At 45.9% G+C, this 25,835-nt stretch overlaps 1 protein-coding gene across 2 annotated transcripts in view; it reads left to right on the top strand.

Moving 5' to 3' along the window:
- Positions 1-19,897, top strand: part of LOC147141480 (Krueppel-like factor 6) — a 79,221-nt gene extending 59,324 nt beyond the window's left edge. Inside the window, exons 1-4 of one of the 2 annotated variants that reach the window (XM_086042182.1) lie at positions 11,349-11,963; positions 14,807-15,383; positions 16,291-16,414; positions 17,403-19,897. In XM_086042182.1, the coding sequence (XP_085898308.1) occupies positions 11,862-11,963; positions 14,807-15,383; positions 16,291-16,414; positions 17,403-17,454 (855 nt within the window). In that variant the 5' untranslated portion in view covers positions 11,349-11,861 and the 3' untranslated portion in view covers positions 17,455-19,897. Of the gene's footprint in view, positions 1-11,348; positions 11,964-14,806; positions 15,384-16,290; positions 16,415-17,402 lie in introns of those variants that run through there. The other variant, XM_086042181.1, reaches the window with a different exon arrangement.
- Positions 19,898-25,835: the final 5,938 nt, after the last annotated feature.

The following is a 25,835-nucleotide window of genomic DNA, read 5'->3' as shown; positions in this document are numbered from 1 at the left end:
GCGGACGTGTTGCCAAAGTTGTTACGTAACTTTTTCGTCCGGGGCCAAAAAAAGTCCACGCGGGCTCGCCCGCAGACGTTTTCTCAGGCAGGAGTGCAGAACATCCGAGAAACAAATACAACAAATACACGATGTGAGCATACGTGAAGTTTTGCATTCATGTGGGGAAAAAAAAGTTGCTCCTTTGGCTTCCTACCTTCCTTCTTTGCCTCCTTCCCTACTTCCTTTCTCATTTGTGCTGTACTTGACTTCTTCTCTTCTTCCCTCCTTTCCTCCTTGCTCCCTCCTAGCGCCCTTCCTTACCACCCTCCCTCCCCTTTCCTTTCCTCTTCTCTTCCTATCTTCTGTCCTCCTTCCATCCTTCTTTTGCTCCCTTCTTTCTCATCCTTCCCTTCTTCCTTCCATTCTCCTTTCCTCTCCCTCCTTCCCTCTTTAGCGCCGCCACGACGACTTCCTTTTTTACTTTTGTGCTTCCTGCTCTCCCTTCCTCTGTCCTTCCTACATGCTGTAACGTCCTTCCTATCTTTCTCCTCTCATCCTTCCTTCCTTTCTTTGTTTCCTTGCCTCCTTCCTTTCTTACTACTTTGCTTCACTCCTATCCATCCTACACACCTTCCCTACCACCTAGCCTTTGTTGTGACTTCTTGCTTCCTTCTTTCCAAAACAATTTCTTTCTTCCCCTCATTCCCTCCTTCTTTGCTTATGTCCGTGCTTCCCTTTCTCCTTCCTTCCTACATACCTCCCTACTTTCTCTCACTTCTTTCTGACTTGCCTCCTTCCTTCCTTCCTTCCTTCCTTCCGACCTTCCTCCCTAAGGTCTTGGCCGCCAATCCGCGACTGGATGTTGCTGCATGCCGGAATGTTCTTTCTCTTTGCTGCTGATTTACGATCTCGGCTTGACGTGTGAGAGTCTCGCTGAAACAACAACATTTCGGTCCAAGCCATCCAAACACATGCGACCAATAAAACAAGTCACTCTTTTTTTCTTCTTTTGCTTTTAGCTCATTTGGCAGCATTGTTTTTGTTTGTGCGCGCCCGCGCGCTTGGCCGAGTGTCAAGCCGTGACTTCATGAGAACCAGGCGAGCGCAACAAAGTCTCCTCAGACGTGCTTCGGCTGGCCCGACACCGGAGCCGCTCGTGTCCTGTTTTGACCCGCCCGACCGACGCGGCGCTCAAGTCTGCCGAGTCGTCTTCATCTCGGTCGTCATCGCCGCCGTTCTCGATCGCATCCAGACATGTTGGATGTGTGCTTGCGGCCATGTGGGACGGCAAAAACTTGCACAGTGTTCCCAGAACAGTTGAATCGTACTGCAGCAAAAAAAAAAAAAAAAAAGAAGAAAACTGCACATTTTCTACACATTTCCACTTCTTGTAGGTGACTTAAAAGTTTTGCCTAAAATTTTGTTTCACTTTCTTTAGGAGTCCCAATACTTTCGTTTCACAATAAAAAAAAATCTCGCGACTTTTCACCACAGTTGCTGCACTTCCGAGATGTGTCTCAATAATTTGTCTACGCTATCTTCACTTTTCACCTCCTGTACACGCACATTGTGCCATCTTCGTCAACTTTTCACTTCTTGCACGTGTCCAATTTCAGATTTTTTTCCACTTGCTGTAGGTGTCCCGATTCTTTTGTCCAAGCTACACGTGAATGACAACGCAAGCTAGCATGTGCTCAGCCGCTGCGTTGATAAAGCGCGGCCATTTTACCGATAATTGGCCTCTTGACAATAAGTCTTGTTTTTTGTGTGCTTGCGTGTGTGTGTGTGTGTGAGTTTGATTTAGTCAGTCAGCCATTGAGTGAGTGTGTGTCTATGTGTGTGGAAGAGTGTCTGTTTAATGTCTATTTGTGAGAGTATAACTGTGTGCGTATGGGAGTGTCTGAGTGTGTGCGTGCGGTCGTCAACCAGGTGCGAGGACAGCTCGTGGCGCGGCCATTTTGATTGGACGGCGCCCCGTTTTGTGATTGTAAGTCGTTAGCTAGCGCGTGCCACGCCGTTCGGACTCATTTGCCACTTTGGCTTTTGGCGGCCGACGCGCGACAGACGAACACGGCGGTAGCGAGCGAGCGCTCGCTCGCGTCTTTGAAGCGCGCCACCTCGCCGAGCGAGCGACAGACGGCCGCCCGCTCGGCTTCTGGCAGCGTCGTCGCGCCGCGTGGCTCCCAAGCAAAATGGCCAGAGTGGGGAAATGAATTTTCCGGCGCGGACGCGTGACTTGGATGCTAATTAGCGCTCATCGACGAAGGTGCAAATGTCTGACTGGATCTCAACTCGGGCTGCGCGATACGGCCTTCAAATGAAATCACCCACTTTACTCATAAAAATCTGATATCTACTCAAGTGGATTTTTCCCCCCATTTTGCTAATTCAAAAGCAAAACAAAATGACATTTTTCAAAAGCATCTTTTGCCCTTTTTTTGGGCCTTTCTGGAATTTCTGCTGACAGCTAACAAGCTTTGGAAGAAGCTTTTCTTTCCCGCTTTAACTTACAGGTACAGAAGTGCCTTAAGACAAGAGTTTACATTTGTTCCGCGATCACACTCGCATCTCAAATGTCAAATAATCTCTCCCCATTGAAATTAATCGAAATGCCATTAATCCATTCCAGCCTCCTAAAAGCGTGTTGTTTTTTTAACGGGGGAAATAGCACTCTATAATATTGTACTTTATAAAAAAATACATATAAAAAATAGTTATGACCAAATTTGGGGGAATATGCCTGTGAGTATTGTTGTATTATCTATCTACGTATGTTGTTCCACTATTTGTGCTCAAATATCTGTTATGGGAAGGGTTAGGGCATCGATGCTAGTTTCATTAGCCTGTTCGTGGCATTTTGCATTGTTACACACATCAGTCAGTCAGCACTTGCGTCTCCAGTTTTTGCCAGCAAGCCGAAGCAACCCAAGAAAAACTGGCCTGCCGATGACTTGCATCTCGACAAATCTCAAAGGTCGGGTCAAGGCATCACTGTACTTCTGTGATTCCTGTGGAAGTTGATGCAAGTGCACATTAGGGCACGGCAAACTGAGGAGAAAAAAAAGCACGTCCCCGATTAAAATGGGATTTGGGGAAACATTTTAAAAAAGGTGGGATTTTGTTTTCAAGCCAAATTGCCCATGCCTAACCTCAAGACAATGTCATCAAACTGGCATGTGAGCAATGTTCAAATCAGGAGCAAATCACTTGTTCCTTTTAAACTCAAATAAATCACACAGCAGTCAAAGAAAACCAATGGCAGCACAAACAAAAGTGATTGGCTCCCGTACGCGCTACATCACACATTGACACACACCAAATGTACGATCACACGCCTTCCCGAAATAACAACTGTCGTGAACTCGTGACTCATAAAGGACGCAAAACAAGCTTGACCAAAGCTAGCGGTGTGGTGCGGCGCGGCTAATGCTACGTTGACGCCGGCGACCGTGACTCACAAATGCCAAAACACGTGCGCCTTGCTGTTGTTGGACGCGCGGCCGGTTGTCGCCAGCCGAAGGTCGTCCTGTAATTTGTGCTTGGTGATTGATGGCTTTGGCGGGGACGTCACTCACTCCTGATGTTGTTTCTTGACACAAAGTCAGTCACATGTCAGAAGGCTAGGTGGCATTGTAGCATTTAGCCTGAAAGCCACCGGCGACAAGACCGCCATATCCTCTTCAAAGTCTTGAGGAGACGCTGAAAATATCTGCGAGATGTTCTGTGTTGTGGCTTCTGGAAACTTTTTTTGTGGGTCTACTCATGCTAGACATGCCGACCAAATTTCTGAGTGAAACTGGTTCCCGGGGCTCAGTTTTCAAAAGGACATTTCAGCGGCGAGGATCCCTGCAAACGAGTTGGTTGCTTACTTTGTTTAGCTCAGTTGGTTAGCATAGCTTTTTCAGACTTTTTTTTGGTGGGTATACCGATGATAGACATACCAAATTTCACATTGCTCCGTAAACTGGCTTTGTGGGCTGAGTTTTGAAAAAGAATTCCAGGGGACAAGGGCTTTCCGGCATGTCTTCTTGGGACTTTTTTGTGGCTTTATTCATGATGGATGTTGATGGAAGAGGGCAAGATAAAAAATAAAAAAAAACAAGCAAAAAAACAGCCATTAGCCTTAGCGTTGATGACTTGCTGCTGGACTCTGAGCATTCATTCATCGCCAATCGCTCTTCTTGTGTGTGATCGAGACTCGAGAGTCAACTAGCCGTCACGAGTCATGAGCGTCAAAGACAAACATGACATGGCACAATGCGACGCGCCTTACTTTCACTTCCTGTTGTCCTCGTAACCATGCCGACCAAACCACAGTGCCTTTCCCCCTCTTAAGCACGTGTTGAGCATGTGTTAGCCTCCAGCTGCGGACGTTCTTTCGGCTTGTTTGTTTTTTGTCGTGGACGACAAACGGTCACGTTGACTGCATGGCGGTTGCCCGTTGTCTAGAAACATCATTTGGCCAGTTAGCTGAGTTTGGAGCTCGGATGCTTCCTTTATTGGGCTTGTTTGTTCGTTTGCCGCTTGGTTGATTCGCTCTAGTGGATGGTTTAGTTTCGAAGTAGACAGAACATGACAGTGGCAGAGTAAAAGTCCGATTGTATATCGTGTTTTGTGTTCATTTCTTGATTTCACTTTTTGTCGCAATGTATTGTATGTTCACCCTCAGTGTTAAAGTTCAAAAAAATGTGTTTTGAGAGGCACTTGGGACAAAAAAATGTGATGTACTGATCTGTTTTAAAAGGTGATTTCAACAAAACATCTTGTTCAGTTTGTTGTTTGCTTGCTTGCCGGAGGGGCTGCTGTGTCTTTTGACATTTTGCAGCCCTCGGATGCAGATGGAGTTGTTCGATGGAAATGAAACACAGAGAAGCCTTGGTGGAGGTCTGCGCTGATGTCTGTTTTTTGCCAAATAACCTTTCTTGAGAAAGCTGCAGCTGTGTCGCATGCGAGTCGGTCGGACCGGATGTGGAATGGAGGATTCCCCTCGGAGTGCGGGGGAAGAAGGAAAAAGGGGCGGTGTTTTTTTGGCGCTGTTACAGTGGGAAGAAAGGGGTCACGTTCCCGCCCGTTAGTCGGCGTTGTGGCAGCGGAGCCAGGCTGGGGGTTGGGTCGGCTCGGCCTTCTCGGGGCCCCTCTCGGGACTCCTCTCGGGGCTCCTCTCGGGGCATTCGCAGCCGCCGCCGGGGTTGGGCTGCGTGGGAGCGCGCCACAACTCCCATCACGACCTTCTGCGGGCACGCACGCGCTCGGCCGCCTCGTAAAACGCAAAGCAAAGTTGCCTAACGTTGCGTGACAAGATCGGCCGTGCGCGCAGAGTTGTGTGAAGCGCGCTGGACGTGAAGCACCACAAGCCAAACGTCATCTTGACTTGCCGAACAAGTGAGGGCCGAGAATATGGTGCCTGCTTTGAATGTGAATCACTTCCTGTGTTTTATTCTTCTTCTCTGGTTGAGACCGCTTCTTGTGGAGTAAGTGGTGTGGCAGGGGGGGGGGAGCCAAAGTTTGGTTTAGTTGCTTACACGCTTGCTTGGTCAGCTGTTTGTTGGTTGGTGACTCGCTTGGTGCGTCTCTTGGCTTCTTCCGTGTGTGTAACCGCTTTCAAGGCAGAAACATGCCAAGTCCGAGTCCAAGTCCAAGAACCCGCCCTCCCTCCCTCCCTTACGCGCAACGCTTCCTGGCCGAGGTCCCTCCCCCGTGGGTCAGCTTTCCTTTTTTCTGGTTTATTGGTTTCCTCTGTTGGTCGGCCACTGGTTTCTTGATTAGCTTCTTGTTTGCTTGTTTGGTTCAATTGAATTACTTTGTTGGTTGGTTGTTGTTGGTTTAGTTAGCCTGATTGTTTTGTTGATTTAAATTGGTTTCATTTGGGGGGTGATTTCGCTGCTTGCTTGCTTTACTTTGTTGTTGGGCGCATTCTATTTTTTTTTTTTAAATTGGATGTCTCACGAAAGGTAACGTGAGCTTGAGCGAGTATGTTGAAAATGCTGTACGGCAGGCAATAAGGCAATATTATCCTGTCGTTTGTGAAAACAAAGAGTGCAAAATTCCAGTCATCGGTCACAGTGCAGCTGATGTAGAAGACGACGAGCGCAGCGCGCATCCCACTCAACTCGACATTTCACAGCGGTGTAACAAGATGTCGGGCAGATAAGGCTCCCAAGCAGCTACCTGATGTTGCTATTTATAGCACGGCCGCATTTCCCATTGGGGAAATTCCTGTCCTCACGTCAACAACAGGATGCGGGCCACTCGGCTGGGATGTTGTTTGCTAACGCCTACAAATGATAACTGAGCACTGTGAGTCACTCTGAGTGCAAGTCAGTCGGTCCCTCAGTCAGTTAGTACAAAGGATTACATGGACAATTTCTGATTTTGTTTTTTCTTCAAAGCAAACCCAAGTTTGTCAGTCAGACGATCAGTCAGGTGCCAAAGAGGACGATGCAAAAACGACAACGCTCACTTCACTGTGAAGCCCGCTCAAAACAAAGCGCTGCTTTGTTGAAAAGTGGCTCAGTAAGTAAGCAGTGGCACGCAAAAAAAAGACTTTGTCGCCTTCACAAGATGAGACCCAGTCGAAGTTTACTTGGTTGGTTGGTTGGTCAGGCTGAAGAATGATTATGCAAACCTGAGAACTGATTTCCGCAAAAACGTGTCCAAGATGGCTTGGTTGGCTCGTTTGTTCATTTTGGGCTAGCTTGATTAGTTTACGTTGGTGGTCGGTCGGTCGGTCGGTCGGTCGGTTGTTTGGTGTTGGTTCGATTGGTTTGCTGCTTTGTCGCTTGGTTTGTAAGGAAACACAAGTATGCAAAGCTAAAATCTCTTTTTGTCCATTTCCATGAAACATAGTCAAAGGTAACCTTATCCAGAGTTACTTTTTCGGGAAATTATAATTAGACGACTGATTTCCTTGAAAACTGGTCAAAGGAAACGTGAACGTAATTTAGTAACTTGGTCGGGCAAGCAGGATTACCACCAAAAAAAAGACGCGCAACCTTGCTCTTGCGTTGATTGCTTTGTCGGTTAGTCAGTTGGCAGAATTACGTACAAAAATAAAACGTACAATCGTCAAAGGCAATCCGAGCTTTCGTTTCGGCCGCCAAGTCAGTGGCTCAAGCAAGCGGAATTACGCAAAACTGAGATGGGAATCCTCAAAGCCTTGTGTGGCATACGCCTCACAGTTCCAAGATGTGACATCAATTGCTCAAGTCAATCTTCTGACTGTACATAATGCTACAGTCGGACTTTTGGTTGGGTTTTAACACACTACGGTTGAGTTGTCTTTAACTCATTGATTGGCGTGGACCTTTAAATTCATCAACTGGAAGCTAGCCGTCGACAAATTCATGTTTTTCAACAGGTAGACATGGAAGGTGTCGTGAACCACTTTAATGACCAACCGATCCCCGAAGATGGCGCCGTTGTATCGCTTTGGGTTGGAGCCCAGCGCCGCTTTTGAGTGGAAGACAAAGATCAGGCAATGAGTCTCGACGTTTTAGCGAGACAAATGAGGACACGTTGGAAGTCGGACAAATTTAGGCGCCTCGCGCTCAAACGAGAGACTTTGTGTGATATGGCATCAAGACAGTAAGTATGTGGCACAAAGAAAAGATTGTTATGTTTTTGTGCAGGGCTCACTTCTCGTTTTGTCCGAGAACACAATATTGTGTTGAAAGAAGGCTCTGAAAAGGGCGGCCAATATGGCTTGAATGGTGAAAAAAATGGCCGCCTTTAAAAAAAGGCCTTATTCAGAGAATATTTCAAAAATCCATTTTTTTTGCATGTCCCCGCAACTAGTCGGCTAACAAGCTGCTGTTGTTCACAGGGCTGACCAAATATTGGACAGTGAATATGCGATGGTTACCATGGCAACCCCACGTTGCTGCAATTGAATGAATATCAAAGACAATCACTTTGAACATGGACGCAGCTTATTTCATGTCATCTGGAATCACTTTATTCCTCTGTGCGTGCGTGCGTGCGTGATGATGATGATGATGATGATGGTGCTGGTGGTGAGCCATCTTTATCCCACCATGCACGAACAGCGTCCGCCCGTTACCTTGACCAATACACTGTGCAGCGTTTCAATGCGCCAAATGTCCTCGGCGCAAAATCCGAAGCGGGCAAATGTGAAAGCAAAATTCCAGAGGCTCAAACGCGTCGTTTCGTTGTCCCGTCACGCACACGTGCGCTGGACACTTTATTAGGGACACCTGCACGAGACAATAATTGTGCCGCAAACGGCCGAGAAGTCGGTTCAATTTTGGGTCCTTGAGACTTTTTGTGTGTGCTCTTATGAGAAACACGCCCACCAAATTTCACGCGGCTCCGTCAAAATGGTGCCAAGGCCTGATTTGTTTTTATTTATTTATTCCCCCAACTTTCCAGTGCATTGTTGTTGTCCATCAAACAAAGGAAGCCAACGAAGAACCCCGACAAATGTAGAAAATCTGCCCACTCTTGTTTCCGGCGGAAAATGGACTTTTTCCATTTTTTCCGTCTTTTGGCCGCACCCTTCTGGGAAGAAACGCCACTGTGCCCAATCGTCCACGGCCTTGTAATCCAATTGTTGTCCTTCAAGAAGTCTTGTGATGATTTGAAGTCGGCGTCCACAACAAGAACAACGCGCCGTCATGTGATGTTGTGAGGAATCGGCCGCTCCTTGTTTGGCATCGTTGTGCTTTCGCAGGCAAGCGCAAGTGAAGGAATTTGGAGGACGCATGAAGCCAACATTTGGGGGGCCTCACCTTCAAAACGCAGGATTTGATCACCAAATCTCATTTTGCCCTCATCTTTTACAATATCAATGACCATGAGTCGCTGCTCTCCAATGAAAGACCAGTTACTCCACATTTAGATTTTTTTTTCCAGACAAGCAAAGCAATAAAAACACACAAAATGTTTCATCTGTGGAGCAGATAGCAGGAAATAAAAACAGCCAAATGAAAAGCCGATATGCTGAATACACTTGTTATTATTTAGGAGCAAGGAAAAGAAAGCTGCTGATGAGACGTGTTTTTGTTTTGCCATTGCTACCATAGACCCCCCCCCCCCCCAAAAAAAAAAAACAATGTCCGCAATCAAAGGAAAAAAGTTTTAAAAAATGGGGAAAAAATGATGGAAAATGTTGACCTTTTTTAGTCTGAAAAAACAACAAAACTCAAATTTTCAGTTACATTTTTTTCTTTTTTGACAGTGCTTATATTTAAATGTAAATATGTTTTATGAGCAATTTTTTGCTGCGCGTGTGTTTGTGTGTAATCCCGATCTGTGCGCCGCACATTAAACTTAATGCTCTCTTAATTACTTTGAGACAATAAAGTGTCGTAAAGTTTACGGTGGAAAAGTGGCGCATTTTACTACTTTTGTCATAAAATGTACGTCTGCATCAATATTGCAACTGGCTTGCTTCAAAGTGAGGCAACAAATCACAAATGTGTGTGCGCGTGTGGCCATGCACACTCTAGCCACCCGGCGCTCATACGGTCGCCATAGAGACGCTTTGTCACACAGGTCCCTCCTGCATCGCTGCTAGTGAAGGCATGAAGTCGCTGCTGGGTTGTTGGGTTTTTGTTTTTTTGGTGGGGGTGGGGGGCGAGGACATGTGACCATCCTGGATTATGAAGAGGATTCTTGATTCCTGATTTGAGGTTTTTTAAGAAAATGTAAAATGTTGTTTTGGAGGGGGGGACTTTGATTTTCTTTCATCCAAAAAGTTGTGTTGTTTTGAAGTCTTTGAGACGTTCTTGTGATTAAGGGCTATATAAATACATGTGACTTGACTTGACCCGATAAGGTTTTTTGGGAGGGAGAGGGAATTGGATGGACATACAGAGAGATAGCCAGATTATTTGGCGCGTTTGTTTCGTAGTTGGCTAATCCTTGAATTTTGCTGGTTGGTTTAGTTTGCTGTTTTTGGTTTGGTGTTTGGTGTTGGTGAGTTGGTTGGTTTGATAGTTGATTGGTTTGTTTGTTTGGTAGGTTTAATTTGTTTGCTGGTTCCTTTTTTTCCACATTGGTTGGTTGGTTTTGGTTGGCTGTTGTTTGGTGGGATGGTTGGATTTAGTTAGTCGGTTTAGTTTGGTTGAGTTTTGTTGGTTTAATTTCTTGCAAGTTCCCCGGTTCTCAGTAGACCAAATGACGTTGTCTTTAGTATGACTTTTGTGTGTTAGGTGGGGGGGGGGGGCATGAAATGCGGCTCATCAAATGTGATGTGACATTCCCCCAAACGCACCTTTGACGTTGGCATCCTAATGAGACACTAATCGAGAACATAAATCGACAATGTATGGAACCACAAAACCTCTGATTAATATTCATGAAGGCTACTGCAAAATAGGGCGGTCGGTGCAGGGGGCATTTAAATCTGGTCTTTGCAGGGATGCGTGACCTTGTTTTCTGGAATTTTCTCTTGGAAATGTCATCTGGAAACAAGAAGACAGCTTTCCCTCCCTTCTCCCTTTTAGCTGTTGTAACTTTTCCCGGGAAATGACTTTCGTCAAGCCTCCGACTGGCCCAATGAGCTCGCGGTTAGCGCTTACAGCGCCACCTGTAGCCTCGGCATAAATACCACAGTCTGTCAATCACATTTTTGCGTAGAGGAGAGTATTGTACACTGAAAAGGGAAAAAGGATGACACTGGTCCTTTTTCCCCAAGAAAAAAGTCTAATCCTTTCTTTTTGATGCGAGGGTGAACAAGTTGTTGTTTTACGAGATTAGTTGGGGTTTTTCTCAAGATAGTGTTGTTTGGTTTTGAAACTGAAAAAAACAAATTTTTCAGATGTTAAAACGTTTTTTTTTTTGCAATTTAGTTTTAATATTACAATAATTGCTTTGAAATTCAACCGTTGATTTTAAAAGTCTCACTTTTGAAAACTTTAATGGTGGGGGGAAATCACTTTTTGTAAGGCCAGACGTTTTGCACCATTAAAAACGTGTTTTTCTCATGCTCAACTAACTTGTGCGATATTTGGTATGAAAGAAATGGCTTTCTCTTATATATCACACGTTTATTGTATATGTCACTAACTTTCAAGTTATTCTCAAGTATATTTTTATTATTCTTTATTAGTCTCTATTTCTTTTTTTTTTTTTTTTTTGAACAATTCCTGCATGAACCTGGACGTACAATATTGTTCCATAATGTCAATATGTCAGCGGGAAAGATGGCCGATAGGGAAAAAAAGCAGACGACGATCATGTTGAGACCTCCGGCAGACGGAGGACTTCGCGGCACTTGCGCGTCCTCCACCGCCGGAGAGGAGCGCCTGTCCCCCGCTCGAAGCATTTGCGCCGCTGCAGCTGTTCCTTCCTCCGGAGAGTCGCCGCGCCGAGCCGCGCGCAGTCGGCGCGTCTCTCGGCGCGTCTCTCGGCTCGTCTCTCGGCGCGTCTCTCGGCTCGTCTCTCGGCGCGTCTCTCGGAGCGCTCTCGGAGCGCTCCGCGCGCTCGCGCTTTGCTTCCTGCTTGAGCGCGCTTATATAGCCGCCTAAAAATAGCTCCGGCGCGGCCCAATGAGCAGCGGGAGCCGCTCGGGGCTCGGCAACCAACCAGGCCGGGGCAGAGGCTCCGGCTGCGGGCAGGCATTGGCGCCGACCGCACCGGCAGGCGGGTCGAGCGCTCCCCGGAGCTCATTGGCTGCAGCGCAGTGCAACGTCACGACGTCACGTGGTGCATGTTCGTGTGGAGTTGTAACCGCGAGACCGAGGAGGAGAAGGAGGAGGAGGAGGAGGAGGAGGAAGAGGCGAGTTTAGAGGGAGCTGACACTCGGGAGCAGACTTCAGTCAGTGTGCGCTGCGCTCCGGAACCTGCGCGACGTACACGCGCACGCACGCACGCACGCACGGACGCACGCACGGACGACCACCAGGCAACTCGCTGAGATGGACGTCATCCCCATGTGCAGCATCTTCCAGGAGCTCCAGATCGTGCACGACACCGGATACTTTTCCGCGTTACCGTCCCTGGAGGAGTACTGGCAGCAGGTAAGCGCACGAGAGCAAAAAAGAAAAAAAAAAAAAAGGCGCCCTCAAATGTTTGAAAGAGCCCCCAAAAAGAGTCCCAAGTTGAGGCCAACTTGTTGATGGCTTGTTGCGTCACTTGGACGCGGCGCTGCGCCCTGGCGATGTGCGTGCTCTGGCAAACTTTGCATGCACAACCGTCGTGCGCGCGCGTCCACGGAGCTGTCATTCGTGCACGCGCGCTGACTGACAGCTACCCAGCCCACGATATTTCTACGATACCATTTTTTTTTTGTGCTGTCATAGAAATGAAAATAATAACAGTAATCCTCGCGTAGTTAGTAGAATGACGCTTGGGTCGGACCTCCCCCAAGGCAGTCGGGCCAGCCTGGAGCCAAGTTCCGGTGAAAGACGTACGTGCGTGCCCGTGCAAGGAGCTGTCACACGTGCACGCGCACAGACTGACAGCGACCAGCTGGCTTTATTAGTTCCACTTTTTGCAAGTGGCTTTTTCGTGGTGCAAAAAAAAAAAAAAAAAAGAGTGAGAGAGTGTTGCAGTGGAATTCCGCTTGCGTCGGACCTCCCCCAAGGCAGGTTCTGGGGGTCGACATGCGCGTGCGTGGAGCTGTCACACGTGCACCCGCGCATGCTGACAGCTAAAGTGAGTCCACGCAAGAGAGGAAAAACGAAAAGTCTTTTTTTTTTCAGCAACAAGTTGACATCATATTGAAGAACTCAAAATTGCAGCGCTTTAATCAGTGAGAATGAATGTGCCATCGTGAAGTGCTTTAATACGGACTCTTTCAATTTCAGTCAGCTCTCAAAGTTGGACTGTTTTGAACAGGAACGAGCAGTTTCAAGCATTAAAAACGAACGTTGCATTTAAGGACTGCAATTTGGCATCGCAATGAAGCAATGCAAAGGTGCCAAGGTGAAGTGCTTTGATGCAGACTCTTTCGAGTTCAGACGGCTCTTTTTAAACCGCACCAAATTGAACGGTAACCGTTACAACTTAAGTCGGTTCAGCAATGCAAGTGACCAACGATAGAATTTCCCGTCTGAATGAAGAACGAACGTTGTGCCGCGGCGAAGCGCTTTGACGCCGACTCTTTGAATTTCAGTGCGCTCTTGTTATTGTTTCAATGCTTCCTTCTTTCCAATGAAAAATGCTGAGCTCGTAGCGGAACGGCTTCTGTCAGACCTCCCCCAAGGCGGGCCGGCAGATGAAGTGCCCACTTTGGTTTGCGCCAACTGGGAGTGGGATGCGCCTCTGAACTCGGCGTCCGCATTCTTCTCCTCGACACGTTTGAGTCTGGGAATGCCGCTGCAGATTCCCTTAATGAGTCATCCGCCAGTTATCTGCTGCCGTCGGAATTTGGCCCACGCCGGACCCACCGAAGCCCGCCGCACACATTCCCAAAGTGGATCTTGCAGTATTCATGCCGGAGCTTTTTATGGAGCGCCCGCCGCGCGCGCACACACACACACACGCACACACGTATGCAACCGTTCCCTGAATCCAGCATCCTCCTCGCAGGTCCCCGGCGTGCGATGTTATTTCTAGCCGTGCCTCCAAATGCATTATTAAATCCACATTATGCTGAATAATTGATGGCGCTAAAAGATCTACAAGCACTTGGCCCACAGACGCCACTAGGGAACGTTGCAGCGCCAATGTTGGTCCACGCGTGCGACATCAGCATGCGACGCCTTGGCTCTTCTTCCTGGTTCGTGCCAAAGAAATGGCAAAGGTGGTAAGGAGCGGCGTGGAGCTCAAATGCGAGCCTCTTTCGGGGGGTTTCAGGAGCGGGAATCCACTCAAACTGACTTTTATGCTCAGAATGCAAGAATTCATGTTTCATCACCAAGGGCTTTCATAAAGGGCACGGCTTCAGTTTCAGTGAGCGCCGCGCATTTGAACGTTTTTAAACGAGAGCGAGCAATTTCTACCAGTAAAACGGTTTTGGGGTTTTTTTTTGTTCATGAATGCAATCTGACATGTAAACCCCAAACTAACTAACAACCTCACACTTGTTTCTCCATTCAGGAATGCAATTTGACATCTAAGCGAAGGTTGCGTTTTATTGAATTGCTTTAATGGCAACTCTTTCAATTCCAGCCAGCATTCCACTCTTTTGAGATTCAACCGCCGTAACAAATGTTTACGTTCGGGAATGCTCAAGTTGGCGTCAAGAAATCATGTTCATGTCATCACCGAGAGCTTTAATGCAGACTGTTTCAATTTCAGTGAGCACTTCACATTTGGACGTTTTGAACAAGAAGAAGCCATTTCACCCGCCAAAGCTTGTTTTTTATGTTCAGTAATGCAATCTGGGATCTAAATGAATGTAGTTGTGCCGCCATGAAATGCTTTGACGCAGACTCTTTCAGTTTCAGCGAGTGGTCCGGTGGCATTTCACCGTTTTGAACAAGCGCCCGTTTCAAATTTCAACCACTAAAACAAATGCTCGTGTTCAAGAAAGCACTTTGACAACCGAATCCAAAACTGAAAAAAAAAAAAGCCCAACTAAAATTCCTGAAGTGCTTTAATGCAGACCGTTTGCATTTCAGTGAGTGCTCCACATTTGAAGATGTTGAACCTAAAGCAGCATTTTCGAGCACGAAACCTTTTTGGGATTTATGAAGAATGCAGTTTGATCTCTAAATCAAAACATGGCAATGTGCCACATTGAAGTGCTTTAATACGAACTCTGCCTGTCGTGTCAAACGCTTTGGTTAGCGTCAATGACAAGTCGCAAATACAGGCATACTATCGACTTTGGAAAGTCAGTTGCACGTTTGTTTGAAATAATGACCACATTTTCATCTTCGCCTCCTTCTTTCTTTTTTTTTTTTTTTTTGTCCAGACATGCTTGGAGCTGGAGCGCTACCTGCAGGCCGAGCCGTACGTGTCGGCGTCCGAGCTGAAGTTTGACAACCAGGAGGACTTGTGGAGCAAACTGATGCTGGCGTGCGGCGACAAGGCGGCCGACCCCAAGCTGGCCAAGGAGGACGAGGACCCCCCGGAGAGCCGGGACGCCGCCGGCTGCTGCTTCCACTCGGACGCCAGCAGCGAAGCGTCGGACAGCTCCGAGGAACTGTCGCCCGTCCTGGACTTCGCCGCCGGCTCCCTGGCCGAGCTCCTGGGCGACGGCCCCGAGGACCTGAGCGCCGCCGCCGCCGCCGCCATCATCGGGACGCCGCCCTCCTCGCCCGAGCTGGCCAAGGAGGGCCCGGCGGGGGGGCAGGTGTGGGGCGGCGGCCGCGTCGGGACGCACGCGGCGGGGAAAGGCCGGACGGGCGGCGGGGCGGAGAGGGCGGGGCCCGCCGGCGGGGAGGCGTCGCCCGACGGCAGGAGGCGAGTGCACAGGTGTCTCTTTAACGGATGCAGGAAGGTCTACACCAAGAGCTCTCACCTCAAGGCGCACCAGCGCACCCACACAGGTAAGCACCACACGGGACACCCGACTAACCCGCAATATCCCAAAATACACTCGTCCCTTGGGGTGCAAATAACCTGACTTTGCAGTTTTTCAAGTTACGAGCCGTCGTTGTGGGGCTTGTTTATTTTTTGTCAAAATGCTTTGTTTTGGAGTTGGAGAGAGGCAAGTATCCTTTGATGTTGTCACGTTCAGCCTGCAAACACGGCTCACTTTTCACCCTGGGGAGGCCCGCCTGGGGGGGGGCTCAAAGCGCCGCCACGGCAATTGCGTTCTTTGCCTTTTCCTTCGCGAGCGCCGTCACCGTTCTTATGTGAGCCTCGTCAACTTTGACCCGCAAGCGAGCTGTTTACAGCTGCACTGCCGCCCATTAGCGGAGGAAGTCGCATTCCTCGCATCCTTGCCCGACCATGTGAGCGGAGGCTCATATCGCCCCCCTCCCCACTCCCCCCAACATTAATGCCACCACACACACACACACATTACATAAGCTGCATACCACAGCACCCTAGCTGGTTTTTCTTCTCAACCGGCACTAGTCGGCAACAGTCAGTAGCAGAAAAAAAAACCCACACATATGAATAAATTAGCAATAATATAAAACATTGATAGTACACCGATATGAGTCAGCAGCGTTGCAAACTATACCGGCACAATTAGATGAATAAGTGTATGACATGACAAAAACTGCATGTACTGTATGTTATGTAATGACAACTATTAGCGAATGAAAACGATATAATGCTATGCAGACGTGAGCAACAAGCAGCGCCGTCTGCAAGCATAACAACTACGCGTGATGCGGATTTGAACGAATGGACTTGGAGTTGTTTACTTCCCGCCGCCATTTTGTTGCGTCGTGTTTGTTTGTGCTTACGCGGTTGCGCGTTTTTTGTGCTTTTGCGTGGCAGGCGAGAAGCCGTACAGATGCTCGTGGGAAGGCTGCGAGTGGCGCTTTGCGCGCAGCGACGAGCTAACGCGCCACTTCAGGAAGCACACCGGAGCCAAGCCGTTCAAATGCAGCCACTGTGACAGGTACCCATCAACACTTTTCTACTTTGGAAATAATCTGACTTCAGTCTTATTCTAATGTTTTTTTTAGAAAAAAGATTCATCTTTGAACTTGATCTTTTCTCTTAAAAAAAAAAAAAATCTGACATGAATCCGATTGCAACATTTTTTTTCAGTAAAAAAATGACATCTTGTCATGTTTTTCTCTCTTTTATGCAAATGCTACATGCTAATGCTTCACAGGTAATGCTAATGTTGCATATCAAAGAAATGGAGATGTCACATGCACGCTAGCGTGACACAAGTTTGCCTGCCTTTGCTGAGGTGTTTTCACACTTTTTACCGATTGGAAAAAAGTGTATAATAAACTGACTTTAGCCTCGTCATTTTCTGTGGGGTTTTTTGGGGAGAAAAAAAAGATTTTCGCTTTGTTCTTATAACAGCTGGATTTTGGTCTTGAAAAAAATAGAACTTGATTTGACAGATTTTAAACTTGTAATATCACAATTTACTTTTCTCAAAGAAATCTCAATTCATTGTTGCAATATTCAATTTTCTTAATGTTACCCTTGAAATTCCAGATTTTTTTTCAAGAATAAATCTGACTTTAGTCTTGTAATTTTACACCTCTTTTCTAGAAAATTACACGGGATTTAAGATTATTTTTTTAGGTTTTGAAATTTTCCTTGGAAAAATAGGAAATTCTAAAAGTCGGACTTGAATCTTTTAATTTCATGAGTTATTTTTATCAAAGGCAATATGACTTTTTTTGTAATTTAGAAAAATGTAATATATAATCTAATTTAATCTCAGAATTTTCTCGCAGTGCTTTTTTTCTTGGCAAAATGTAACGCGACAAAAGTCACTTTTTTCATGCCAAAAACGATATTTTCTTGACATAGCTTTTTGCTCCGCTAATGCTACATGCTAATGTCCCATTTCAAACAAAGGGAAATGTTGTTTATCATTCTGGCCTGTCCCGCCCACACTGACTTTCCCCACCTTTGCTCAGGTGTTTTTCCCGCTCGGACCACCTGGCCCTACACATGAAGCGGCACATCTAAGGCGGCGGCGGCGTGGAAGGCCAAGCGGGACAAATCGGGCAGATGTTTCCTGACCTGTGTGGCGTCAGCGAGGCCGATGGGGCGTGTCGACCGGGTACCGCGGCGGCGTACCGCGGCGGAGGACGTTCCGGTCAGCGGGGGGGAAAAGCAGGACGTAAACGCAGGCTCTCATTTTGCACTGTACTCAGTGCCCCCGACACCTCGCTGTGCTGGAGCAGGGACGTATCGGAAAGGACGGGAGTTCGTGTATGGTGTTTGGCGCTTTTTTTTTTTTTTTCTTTTGAGGGACGGCCCCCCGCCCCTGGCCGATGGATCTTGAGAATTTTCGGGGGGCGGCGGCAAATTGTTTGGACTGCGGATGCCTGCGCTGGTTTGCTGAAGTGCGGCGTGCATGGTGGACGAATGGCGTCTTTTTGTCTCCCGAGTGAATGAGAAGAAAGCCTGGAGAGCAGAGGAGGGCTTCTCTGTTTGTTTGTGCTCCCTCTGGAGGACTGGAGGTGGAACTACAGATTCCTGCTCATTTAAAAAAAAAAAAAAAAAAAAGGAGAAAAAAATAGGAAAGGCAGAGGAGGATTTTTTTTTGGTGCAGCTAATAATTGTGCAATGTATGACGTAGCCTGTCTGAAAACATAAACGCCAGAAAGGTCATTTTTGTCGTTTGTTAAGCAAGGGAGAGAAAATCAAAATGATGAACGTCAACAGTGGGAAGGGGCTGAGGAGGGTCACGGACACGCTGGAATGGAAAATCTGCCTCCTCATTTCAATCTGGTCATTTTGCAAATTTTTTTCTTGGAAAAAAACAACCAATTTATTCCGCCCCAAAATTTGACTTCAGTTTTGTAGGATACCAACTTTGTTTTGTTTAGTTTTTTTAATTCCTGAAAGAAATCTCATTTGATTATTGTCAAATGAAGATGTTTTCTGTCCTAAAATGAGATTGAGCCTCATGAGATTCAGACTTTTTTCCGCGCTACCGCGCTACTAAATCTGACTTTAATCTTTGTAGCCAAACTCGACTTTTTTGATCAGCCAAAAATCGTTATTTTTGTAATATTAAAACTTCTTTTCTCAAAGAAATGAACCTTAAATCTTGTCGCGTTAAAATGTATTCAAAATTAAGGAATTGTACAATTTTGTTAACTTTTTTTTCCTCTGAAAAACAAGACTTTATACTTAACTAATGTCACATGTCTTTCCTGACAAACTTATTGTGACTTTCTCAAGAAACTTGACCTGTTTTGGAATAGGACAACTTTTTTCAGAGAAAGAAAATTGAACTTGAAGATGTTTGGTTACGATATGCTTATTTTGGGAAAAAAAATGGTTTCATTTTTTGACTTTTTGGGAAAAAAAACCCTCTATCCGGATAAAAAGTACATTTTTTTTCTCAACAAAGTAAGACTTGCCTTGAGAAAAAATCCCCCAAAACTGACTGTAATCTGAAATATGACTTTCTTGAAAATTTTTGCAGTATGACAACTTTTTTTCCCAGAAAAAATCTTAACTTAAATGCCATTTTCCAACTTTTCTCATTCAAATGTAATTTAACCTCATCACGTCAACTTCATACTTGTAATTCTTTTTTGTACATGTTCATTCTTCATGAAGAATACAACTTTAATGTCATAATAGTAAAAATCAATGTACGTTTTTCCAGATAGAAATCCAACTTCAATTGTGTACTTTTACATCTTTCCATCTTGAAAATAATCAGTCCGTTTTTTTTAAAAATACAATAAATCTGACTTGAATCTTGTAAAATTCAAACTTAAGCACACACTCCAAAAAAGGATTTGAGTCTTTTGAAATCAACTATTTCCATCATCTACAGGGTTTTGTTTTAATTCCTGCTTTTTCTTTCCAGCGTTTCCAAGGGGCGCCGCATGATTTTTTTGAACCGAAAGGCTACACCCGTTTGTTGACGTGACGACAACACATCACGTGAATTGATAGGCTCCTCCCCCGAAAGTCACATCGCCAACTAGTGTCCCTGCGTGCCCATTGCAGCGTGTTGACTGGGTGTGGATGTCGTGTAAATGCTGTGGGGAGGGAAGGGGGGGGGGGGGGGGTTGCATGAGTCCCGGGTTGGGCTCGTTGGGGGTCTGGTCGCGTTTGTTGCGCTTGGAGGATGACGTCGTTGGAGAGCAGCTCCCTTCATGTTGCTATTGTCAAAAACCACATAACAAGGCTTTTTGTTGGGAATACCACTAATAAGAGCGTCTTTTGAGGCGAGTTGCCTTCACTTTTTCTTTGGCTTGTACATGTCGAAACTAAAGCGAGAGAAAAAAAGTGCACTGTTGACCTTCCTGATGCCTTACGCAAGTGGCCTTGTCTTGTCCTCTTCAACACACACGCACACACACATGCAGTTATTGAAAAAGCTTTACAGACACTCATTTCCTCTACACCCCCCGCCACAATAAAATCACAGTGGGAAAGACAAGACAGACATTTTCATGTTTGACTTTTTTTTTTTTTTCTTTACTCCAACTGAGTCAGACGGGAATGTGTGTGTGGCACTTGCGGCCTTTGCTACCGTGCAGGAAACCATGGCCTCAAAGTCAGCCAGAGAGCTTTCAAAATAAGATGACCAATAAGAAGTACAAATCGTCACGTGTGAAAATGTGACTTTTTCCGTACGTACAGGGGGGTACGTTTTGACTTGACCTTTTTGCATTTGGACTAATCTTGTAATGTTAAGACTTTTTTCCTCAGGAAAAAAAAAAAAAAAAAGAAGAATTGAATCTTTGAACATTTCAGACTTAATTCTGTCCAAAACATCACATTTTAAAGCTGTTGATTTCTTAGGTGGAAAAAAAGGCCAATTGGCTAATTAAATGATGAATTTTCTCGAAAAAGATCCAACTGTATTCTCATATTGCGACTGATTTTCCCCATTTCAAGAAAAAATACAACGTAAATGTAGTAACATTACATTACAAAAAATATTTTAATGGAGCAACTTGAAAAAAAATTGCAACCTGATACTTGAATTTTTTTCAAAGCAAAATTTCCTCTTGTAAAATTGTGACTTTTCCCCACTATAAATAAATGTTGCTGTACACTGTACAGCATTCATCTAAACGTGAAACTTGTGACCGTGTGACAATTTTCCCAACGACATTGTTGTTCCTCTCGCTTGCAGACGTGCGCCCAACTTGCTCGACCGGTTTGTCCTCGTGTTGACGCTTGATGGTGACGTTTAGCTCAAAGCGCTCACGGCAACCAAATAAAGGCCGCACAAAGGTTCTCCTTCAAAAGTGAAAAATACAGTCTGAATTTGTAATGCTGTGACTTTTTTTCTAGAAAAAGGTACGACTAATCTCAAAATATTCAAACTTTTTTCAAGCAATTTTCAATGTTTTCTCAAAAACAATGACTTCCATCTTGTAATATTATGACTTTTTTCCAGAAAAAAATCAAACTTTAATCTCATAAATTTCAGTTTCAGCAAAAAAAAAGATTTAAATCTTGCCCACTACTTTTCTACCCCTAAAAAAACGCAACATTTATCTTAGAGTTTGATGACTTTTTGCTAAAAAAAAAGACTTCAATCTCGGAACGTTGAGATTTTGTTCAAAAATATGACTAATTTCTTCATGCAATGAAGGTATGACTTCAATCTCAAGACTTTGAAGAAGAAAAAAAACCCGTCAACCTAATTTGATGACTTGCTAGGAAAAAAAGACTTCAATCTGATAGCCTTATGACTTTTTCAGTCAAACGATACAACTTTAATGGTGTAATATTGCCATTTGTTTCTCGAGAAAAACCTGACAAAAAATCTCATCTCGACCGGGGAGCTGGGTGCAGACTGCGGACGGCGTTTGGCTCATAGCGCTGACGTAAGCTAAGCTAAAGGCTAACACAAGTGCGACTTGTGCTGCGACAACAAGCATGCGACTCATCCTCCTCGAGATGAGGGCGGCCGTTGTTCTTTGTTTTGGTTCTTTGTTTTCTTCCACTTGGCGAGCTAGACAAAGCAAAAGTGTTTTTTGTTGCAGACATTTTCCAAGAAGGCCCTTTTTCAACTGGGGACCAATGAAACCATGTGGGGGTTTGTTAAAAAAAAAAAAAAAAAAAAAAAAGATAACAAATTGTTGAAATGTGTTTTTGTAAACACTCACAAGTATTATTTTTGTTTATTTTTTTATTTGCCATGTGACTTGTTTGGATGATCAAATGTGACGCTTTGTTTTTACTTGTTTTGTAAAATGCGCAAAATGTGTATGAATGTATTTTTTATGGGAAAGTGGATAAAAAAAAAAAACAAAGCTTTTATTGGATTAAAGTGTCTTTTTTTTGTTTTGTACATTTCTTTGTTGTGACGGAAGGCCCGTCACTGTCGGGTGCCCGTTCTTGCTGGCGAATGATGACAACCTTCCCTACGCTAAGCGCAGACGGAAGTGTGTTTTGGTCCGTCAGCGTGACGGTCACTAACGAGGCCAAGTGTGGGCGGAGCGCTCAACCCGCCCCGCCCGTCTGCCGTGTTTTATTCGTGGCTGTGAATACAGCGGGGTTGCTTGCGTTGACTATGCAAACAAATGCTTTGCGCTTCTTGTACAGTAGGTGGCGCTATGCACCAAAAAGCTGCAATCCGCCAATAAATGAAGAGAAGAAGGAGGACTATGATAATATATCGTATTGAAGTCGGCGGTCTTCAATCCTGTTCCTCGAGGGCCCCAGGTTAGCGCCATCCCCGCGGATGGCGCTAACCTGGGGCTTGGGGGGGCTATAGCCCCCTCAGATGTGTCTGTCGCCCCAATTAAGGCCCTCCAGTATTTGATTTGATATTCTAAAATATATTTAACAGTTATTGAAGAAGAAAGACGCTTCAAGTTCTCGGCATCATTTTGATCACGTCTGAGTGTCACAAAACAAAAGACCAAAAAGTCACCTGCTCCTCAGTCTCACACACGCGCACTCAACCGAGAGCAGCCGTCAGCTGGTGTGCGCCCGCGTGCGTGCTACGCTAATAACACGCTATCATGAGCCCGCAGCACAAATGCGGCGCTCAGGGTCGTAATCTTGTTGTCACTTGTGTCACACGCGCACGCTTAGACTTAGACACGCGCACACCCTTTGAGACATTTTCACTTTAGGACTGCGATCCCTCACTTCACGCTTAATTGCATTTTGTGTGTGTGTGTGTGCGTGTTTTTGAGGAATGCAATTGAGGACTTGCACAAAATGTCGATATGCAATTTATGGTATAGTTAGCATTTTGTTGTGGGTTTGAACTCCAAAATGGACATGCTATCACTCCTCTGGGTTTTTGGGTTGGGGGGGGGGGGGGGAGTCATTCAGAGCCCGAAGACAGATTCCCGTCACAGCGTGAAAAGTGGTCAAGTGTAGACCAGGACGCCCTGCCTGCCTGAAAAGACAAAGAAGCTCAGCCATTTCGCTTGGGGACATTTTAATGGTGCCCTTCGAAAGCTCACTTGAAAAAGTCCAACGTTTTTCTTTCTTGGATGAATGCGAAAGTGCTGATTTTTGTTTGTTTGTTTGTCTGTTGTTGTTTTTTTTTAATTCAGCCACTGAACTGGCTATCATGTGGAGTGGAGACACAAAAAGTCTGAAGAAACCATGGCGGGAAAGACACAGGAAGGAAGTCCGCCATTTTGTTTGGAAGTTTGGACTTTGCCGTTCCACACGTGCGAGCGCTCGCTCTGGAGTGTCCAAGGAGGAGGCGTGCGCCGCAGATAGCCGGCGCTCGCGTGTGCGGGACACCAGACTCACTCCACACAGACGCGTCTCGGCCCAATGCCCGTTGCCGCACGTCCGCAGGAAAAAAAAAAAAAAAGAAGAAGACGGCGCGAGGTCTTATCGCAAAGCGTCAAGACGCCAAAAAGGAAGACAATTTCATTTCCACTTGAGTGCGACCGTGGAAAGACGGCCAGAAAATAGGGGGGGTGGGGGGGGGGGGGGCACATTTCAGAATACTTTTGGGCCGACACGTTTGACGCCTCCTTCCAGCCAAAACCGCGACCAGGAGAAAAAAAAAATTCATTTTCATTCAGGACACTTCTGAAAATGAGGGTTGGGCTTTCCAAGGAGGATTTCAAACTGTCGTCTCCATTATCATCATTTTCATCATCGTCATCGTCATCATCATCATCGTTGCCACGATCATCATTTTTACCATCTTCGGCGTCGTCTTTGTCGTCATGGTTGTGGACGCGCGTGTTGTTGCGTGTGTGCGCTTAGTTGAAGTGTCAGCGATCAATAATGAATGATGTCGTAATTATCAGCCCGTCGCTTTGATGAACAATTGGAGGCGGGCGAGCACGTTCGTCTCCGCCAGCGTTCGGACGGCCTCGTTCATCTTCATCCTCCTCCTCCTCCTCCTCCTCCTCTTGTCGGTGTTGCTAATGCACTTTTGTCATGGCTCGGCCTTCCATCAGCCACTTTCTGATTGGCCTCAAATAAAAGCCGCTCGTCTATTACGCTGATGAGTGCTCACAATGTGTGTGCGCACGCGCGCGTGCCTGTTTTTTCAGCGGTTGAAATCCCGATCAACCATTAACCGATTGACTTGACCCAGTTAAGGAATAACTTTACACACTTGAAAGCCTGACTAGAAACCTTACCCACGGTTTGAAAACCTACGTTGAAACCAAGCCCAACCTTCGTTTGAAACCCGACTTTTGATACCCTAGCACAGTTAGGTTTTTTTAATTGACTTTATTAAAAATTAAGAAAAAAAAAAAAAGTTTACATGGAGAAAAAAAATCCATCCATCCATGATCTGAACCACCTCAGTGTAATACATTTTTTCATGGACATTTTTGGGGGACTTTGATACTAGTACTTTGATACTAATGTTTTCATAAAGTTTTTATTTACTTCCTTAAATTGACTTTAGTCTTCAAATTTATTTGTGTTTTTTTTTTAAATACTTCCCCCCCAACCCCCCACCAGATTCCACCCCTGTTTGGCTCGCCACTCTGTGTTTCGTTTGGAGGTGGCCGAGGGCGTGCGGCGCTCGTGATGGCGACTACTGAGCATAAATCAATATTTTTGCCGCTTATGCAAAACCTGCCGTTGACATTTGGAGAGCAGATCAAAGCCTGCGGCCACCGGTGGCATAAAAGTGCGCGTTTGCGTTGTTGACTTCTCGTGAGCCCCGCAGCGTCGATTCCGATGACGTAAAAGCTGTTCGGCCGCCAGCCGGTCGGAAATCACCACACGACCATCAATTTTGCCTCGTACTGACTGCCAGCCACATGCTGTTGACTGAAAATGACATCACAGTGCCAAAAGGCTCAGGTAACAGCCAATCGCGACTCAGCTGCTTTTTGGGTGCGCTCCTGTGATGTGACGTGAAGAAAATGCGCAATTCGGACTCAGGTTTTGGGATGTATACACTACATACTGAAGTATTGGGACACCTGCGGCACACAAACTCGAAATCTAAACAAAAGTATTGGGACACTTACAGGATGTGAAAAAAAAGCAAAGAAAATGTCAACAAAAGTAATGGGACACTTCCAGAAAGGCAAAAGCTGATGTGAAGCGGGACTCACCAATAGGAAGTGAAAAAGTGAAGAAAAAGTGGACAAAGGTTTTGGTACATTTCCCTCGCTCAAAAGCCTCGGGACACCTACGGGAAGCAAAAATGCGGACTGTAGATCGGAAGTCAAGAAAATGCGGAATTTGGACTCAAGTTGTGGGATATCCATTTCCCTGGGACAAAGTGATGAAAATGTGGACAAAAGTATTGGGACACCTCCAGAAAGGGAAAAGGTGAAGTGGAACACTTATAGGAAGTGAAAAAGTCAAGTAAATGTACAAATCCAGCGCTGCTTCCGGTTGGGGGAAGCCCGCTGGAGGCTTTCAATTTTCACTGCGGGCATGTGATGAAGACACAAAGCACAAACAGATGATGCGATCAGTCGATAGAGGACCCACAAAAGTATTTTGGGACAACTGCAGTAAGTCAGAAAGTTGACTTTAGGGCAAAAGCTGGTGGAAAAATGGCAGAAAGTGAAGAAAATCTGTTTGGAAAAAAAGTATTGGGACAAGCGGACGGCAGCGGTATCAGGGCACCTACGGGGGAAAAGCTCATGCAAAAATGCAAGTGATGAAATACTGGGACAGTCCTTGTATTTAAATGATAGGCAGTCAAAAAAATATTGGATTTTGGGCCAAATTGTATCATTTCTAATTTGATTGATACTTTTAACCCCCCCCCCATCTATTCTGACACCGAGCCCCCCCCCCCCCCCCCCAACCCCCCAGGGCAGGCCAAGCAGTGCCGCTATTTTGAGCCTCGGATGCTTGACATACTAATTATATAACGACAGCGACGCTAGCTGACTTTTTGCTGCTCCATTTCTTTTCTGTGCCATACAGTTTACAGTACACACACACACACACCC

This window comes from Filicampus tigris, chromosome 10 (genome assembly GCF_054856515.1).
Source record: "Filicampus tigris isolate MCC_2025a chromosome 10, RoL_Ftig_1.0, whole genome shotgun sequence".
Classification (NCBI taxonomy): domain Eukaryota; kingdom Metazoa; phylum Chordata; class Actinopteri; order Syngnathiformes; family Syngnathidae; genus Filicampus; species Filicampus tigris.
This window is presented reverse-complemented; position numbering and strand designations above follow the sequence as displayed.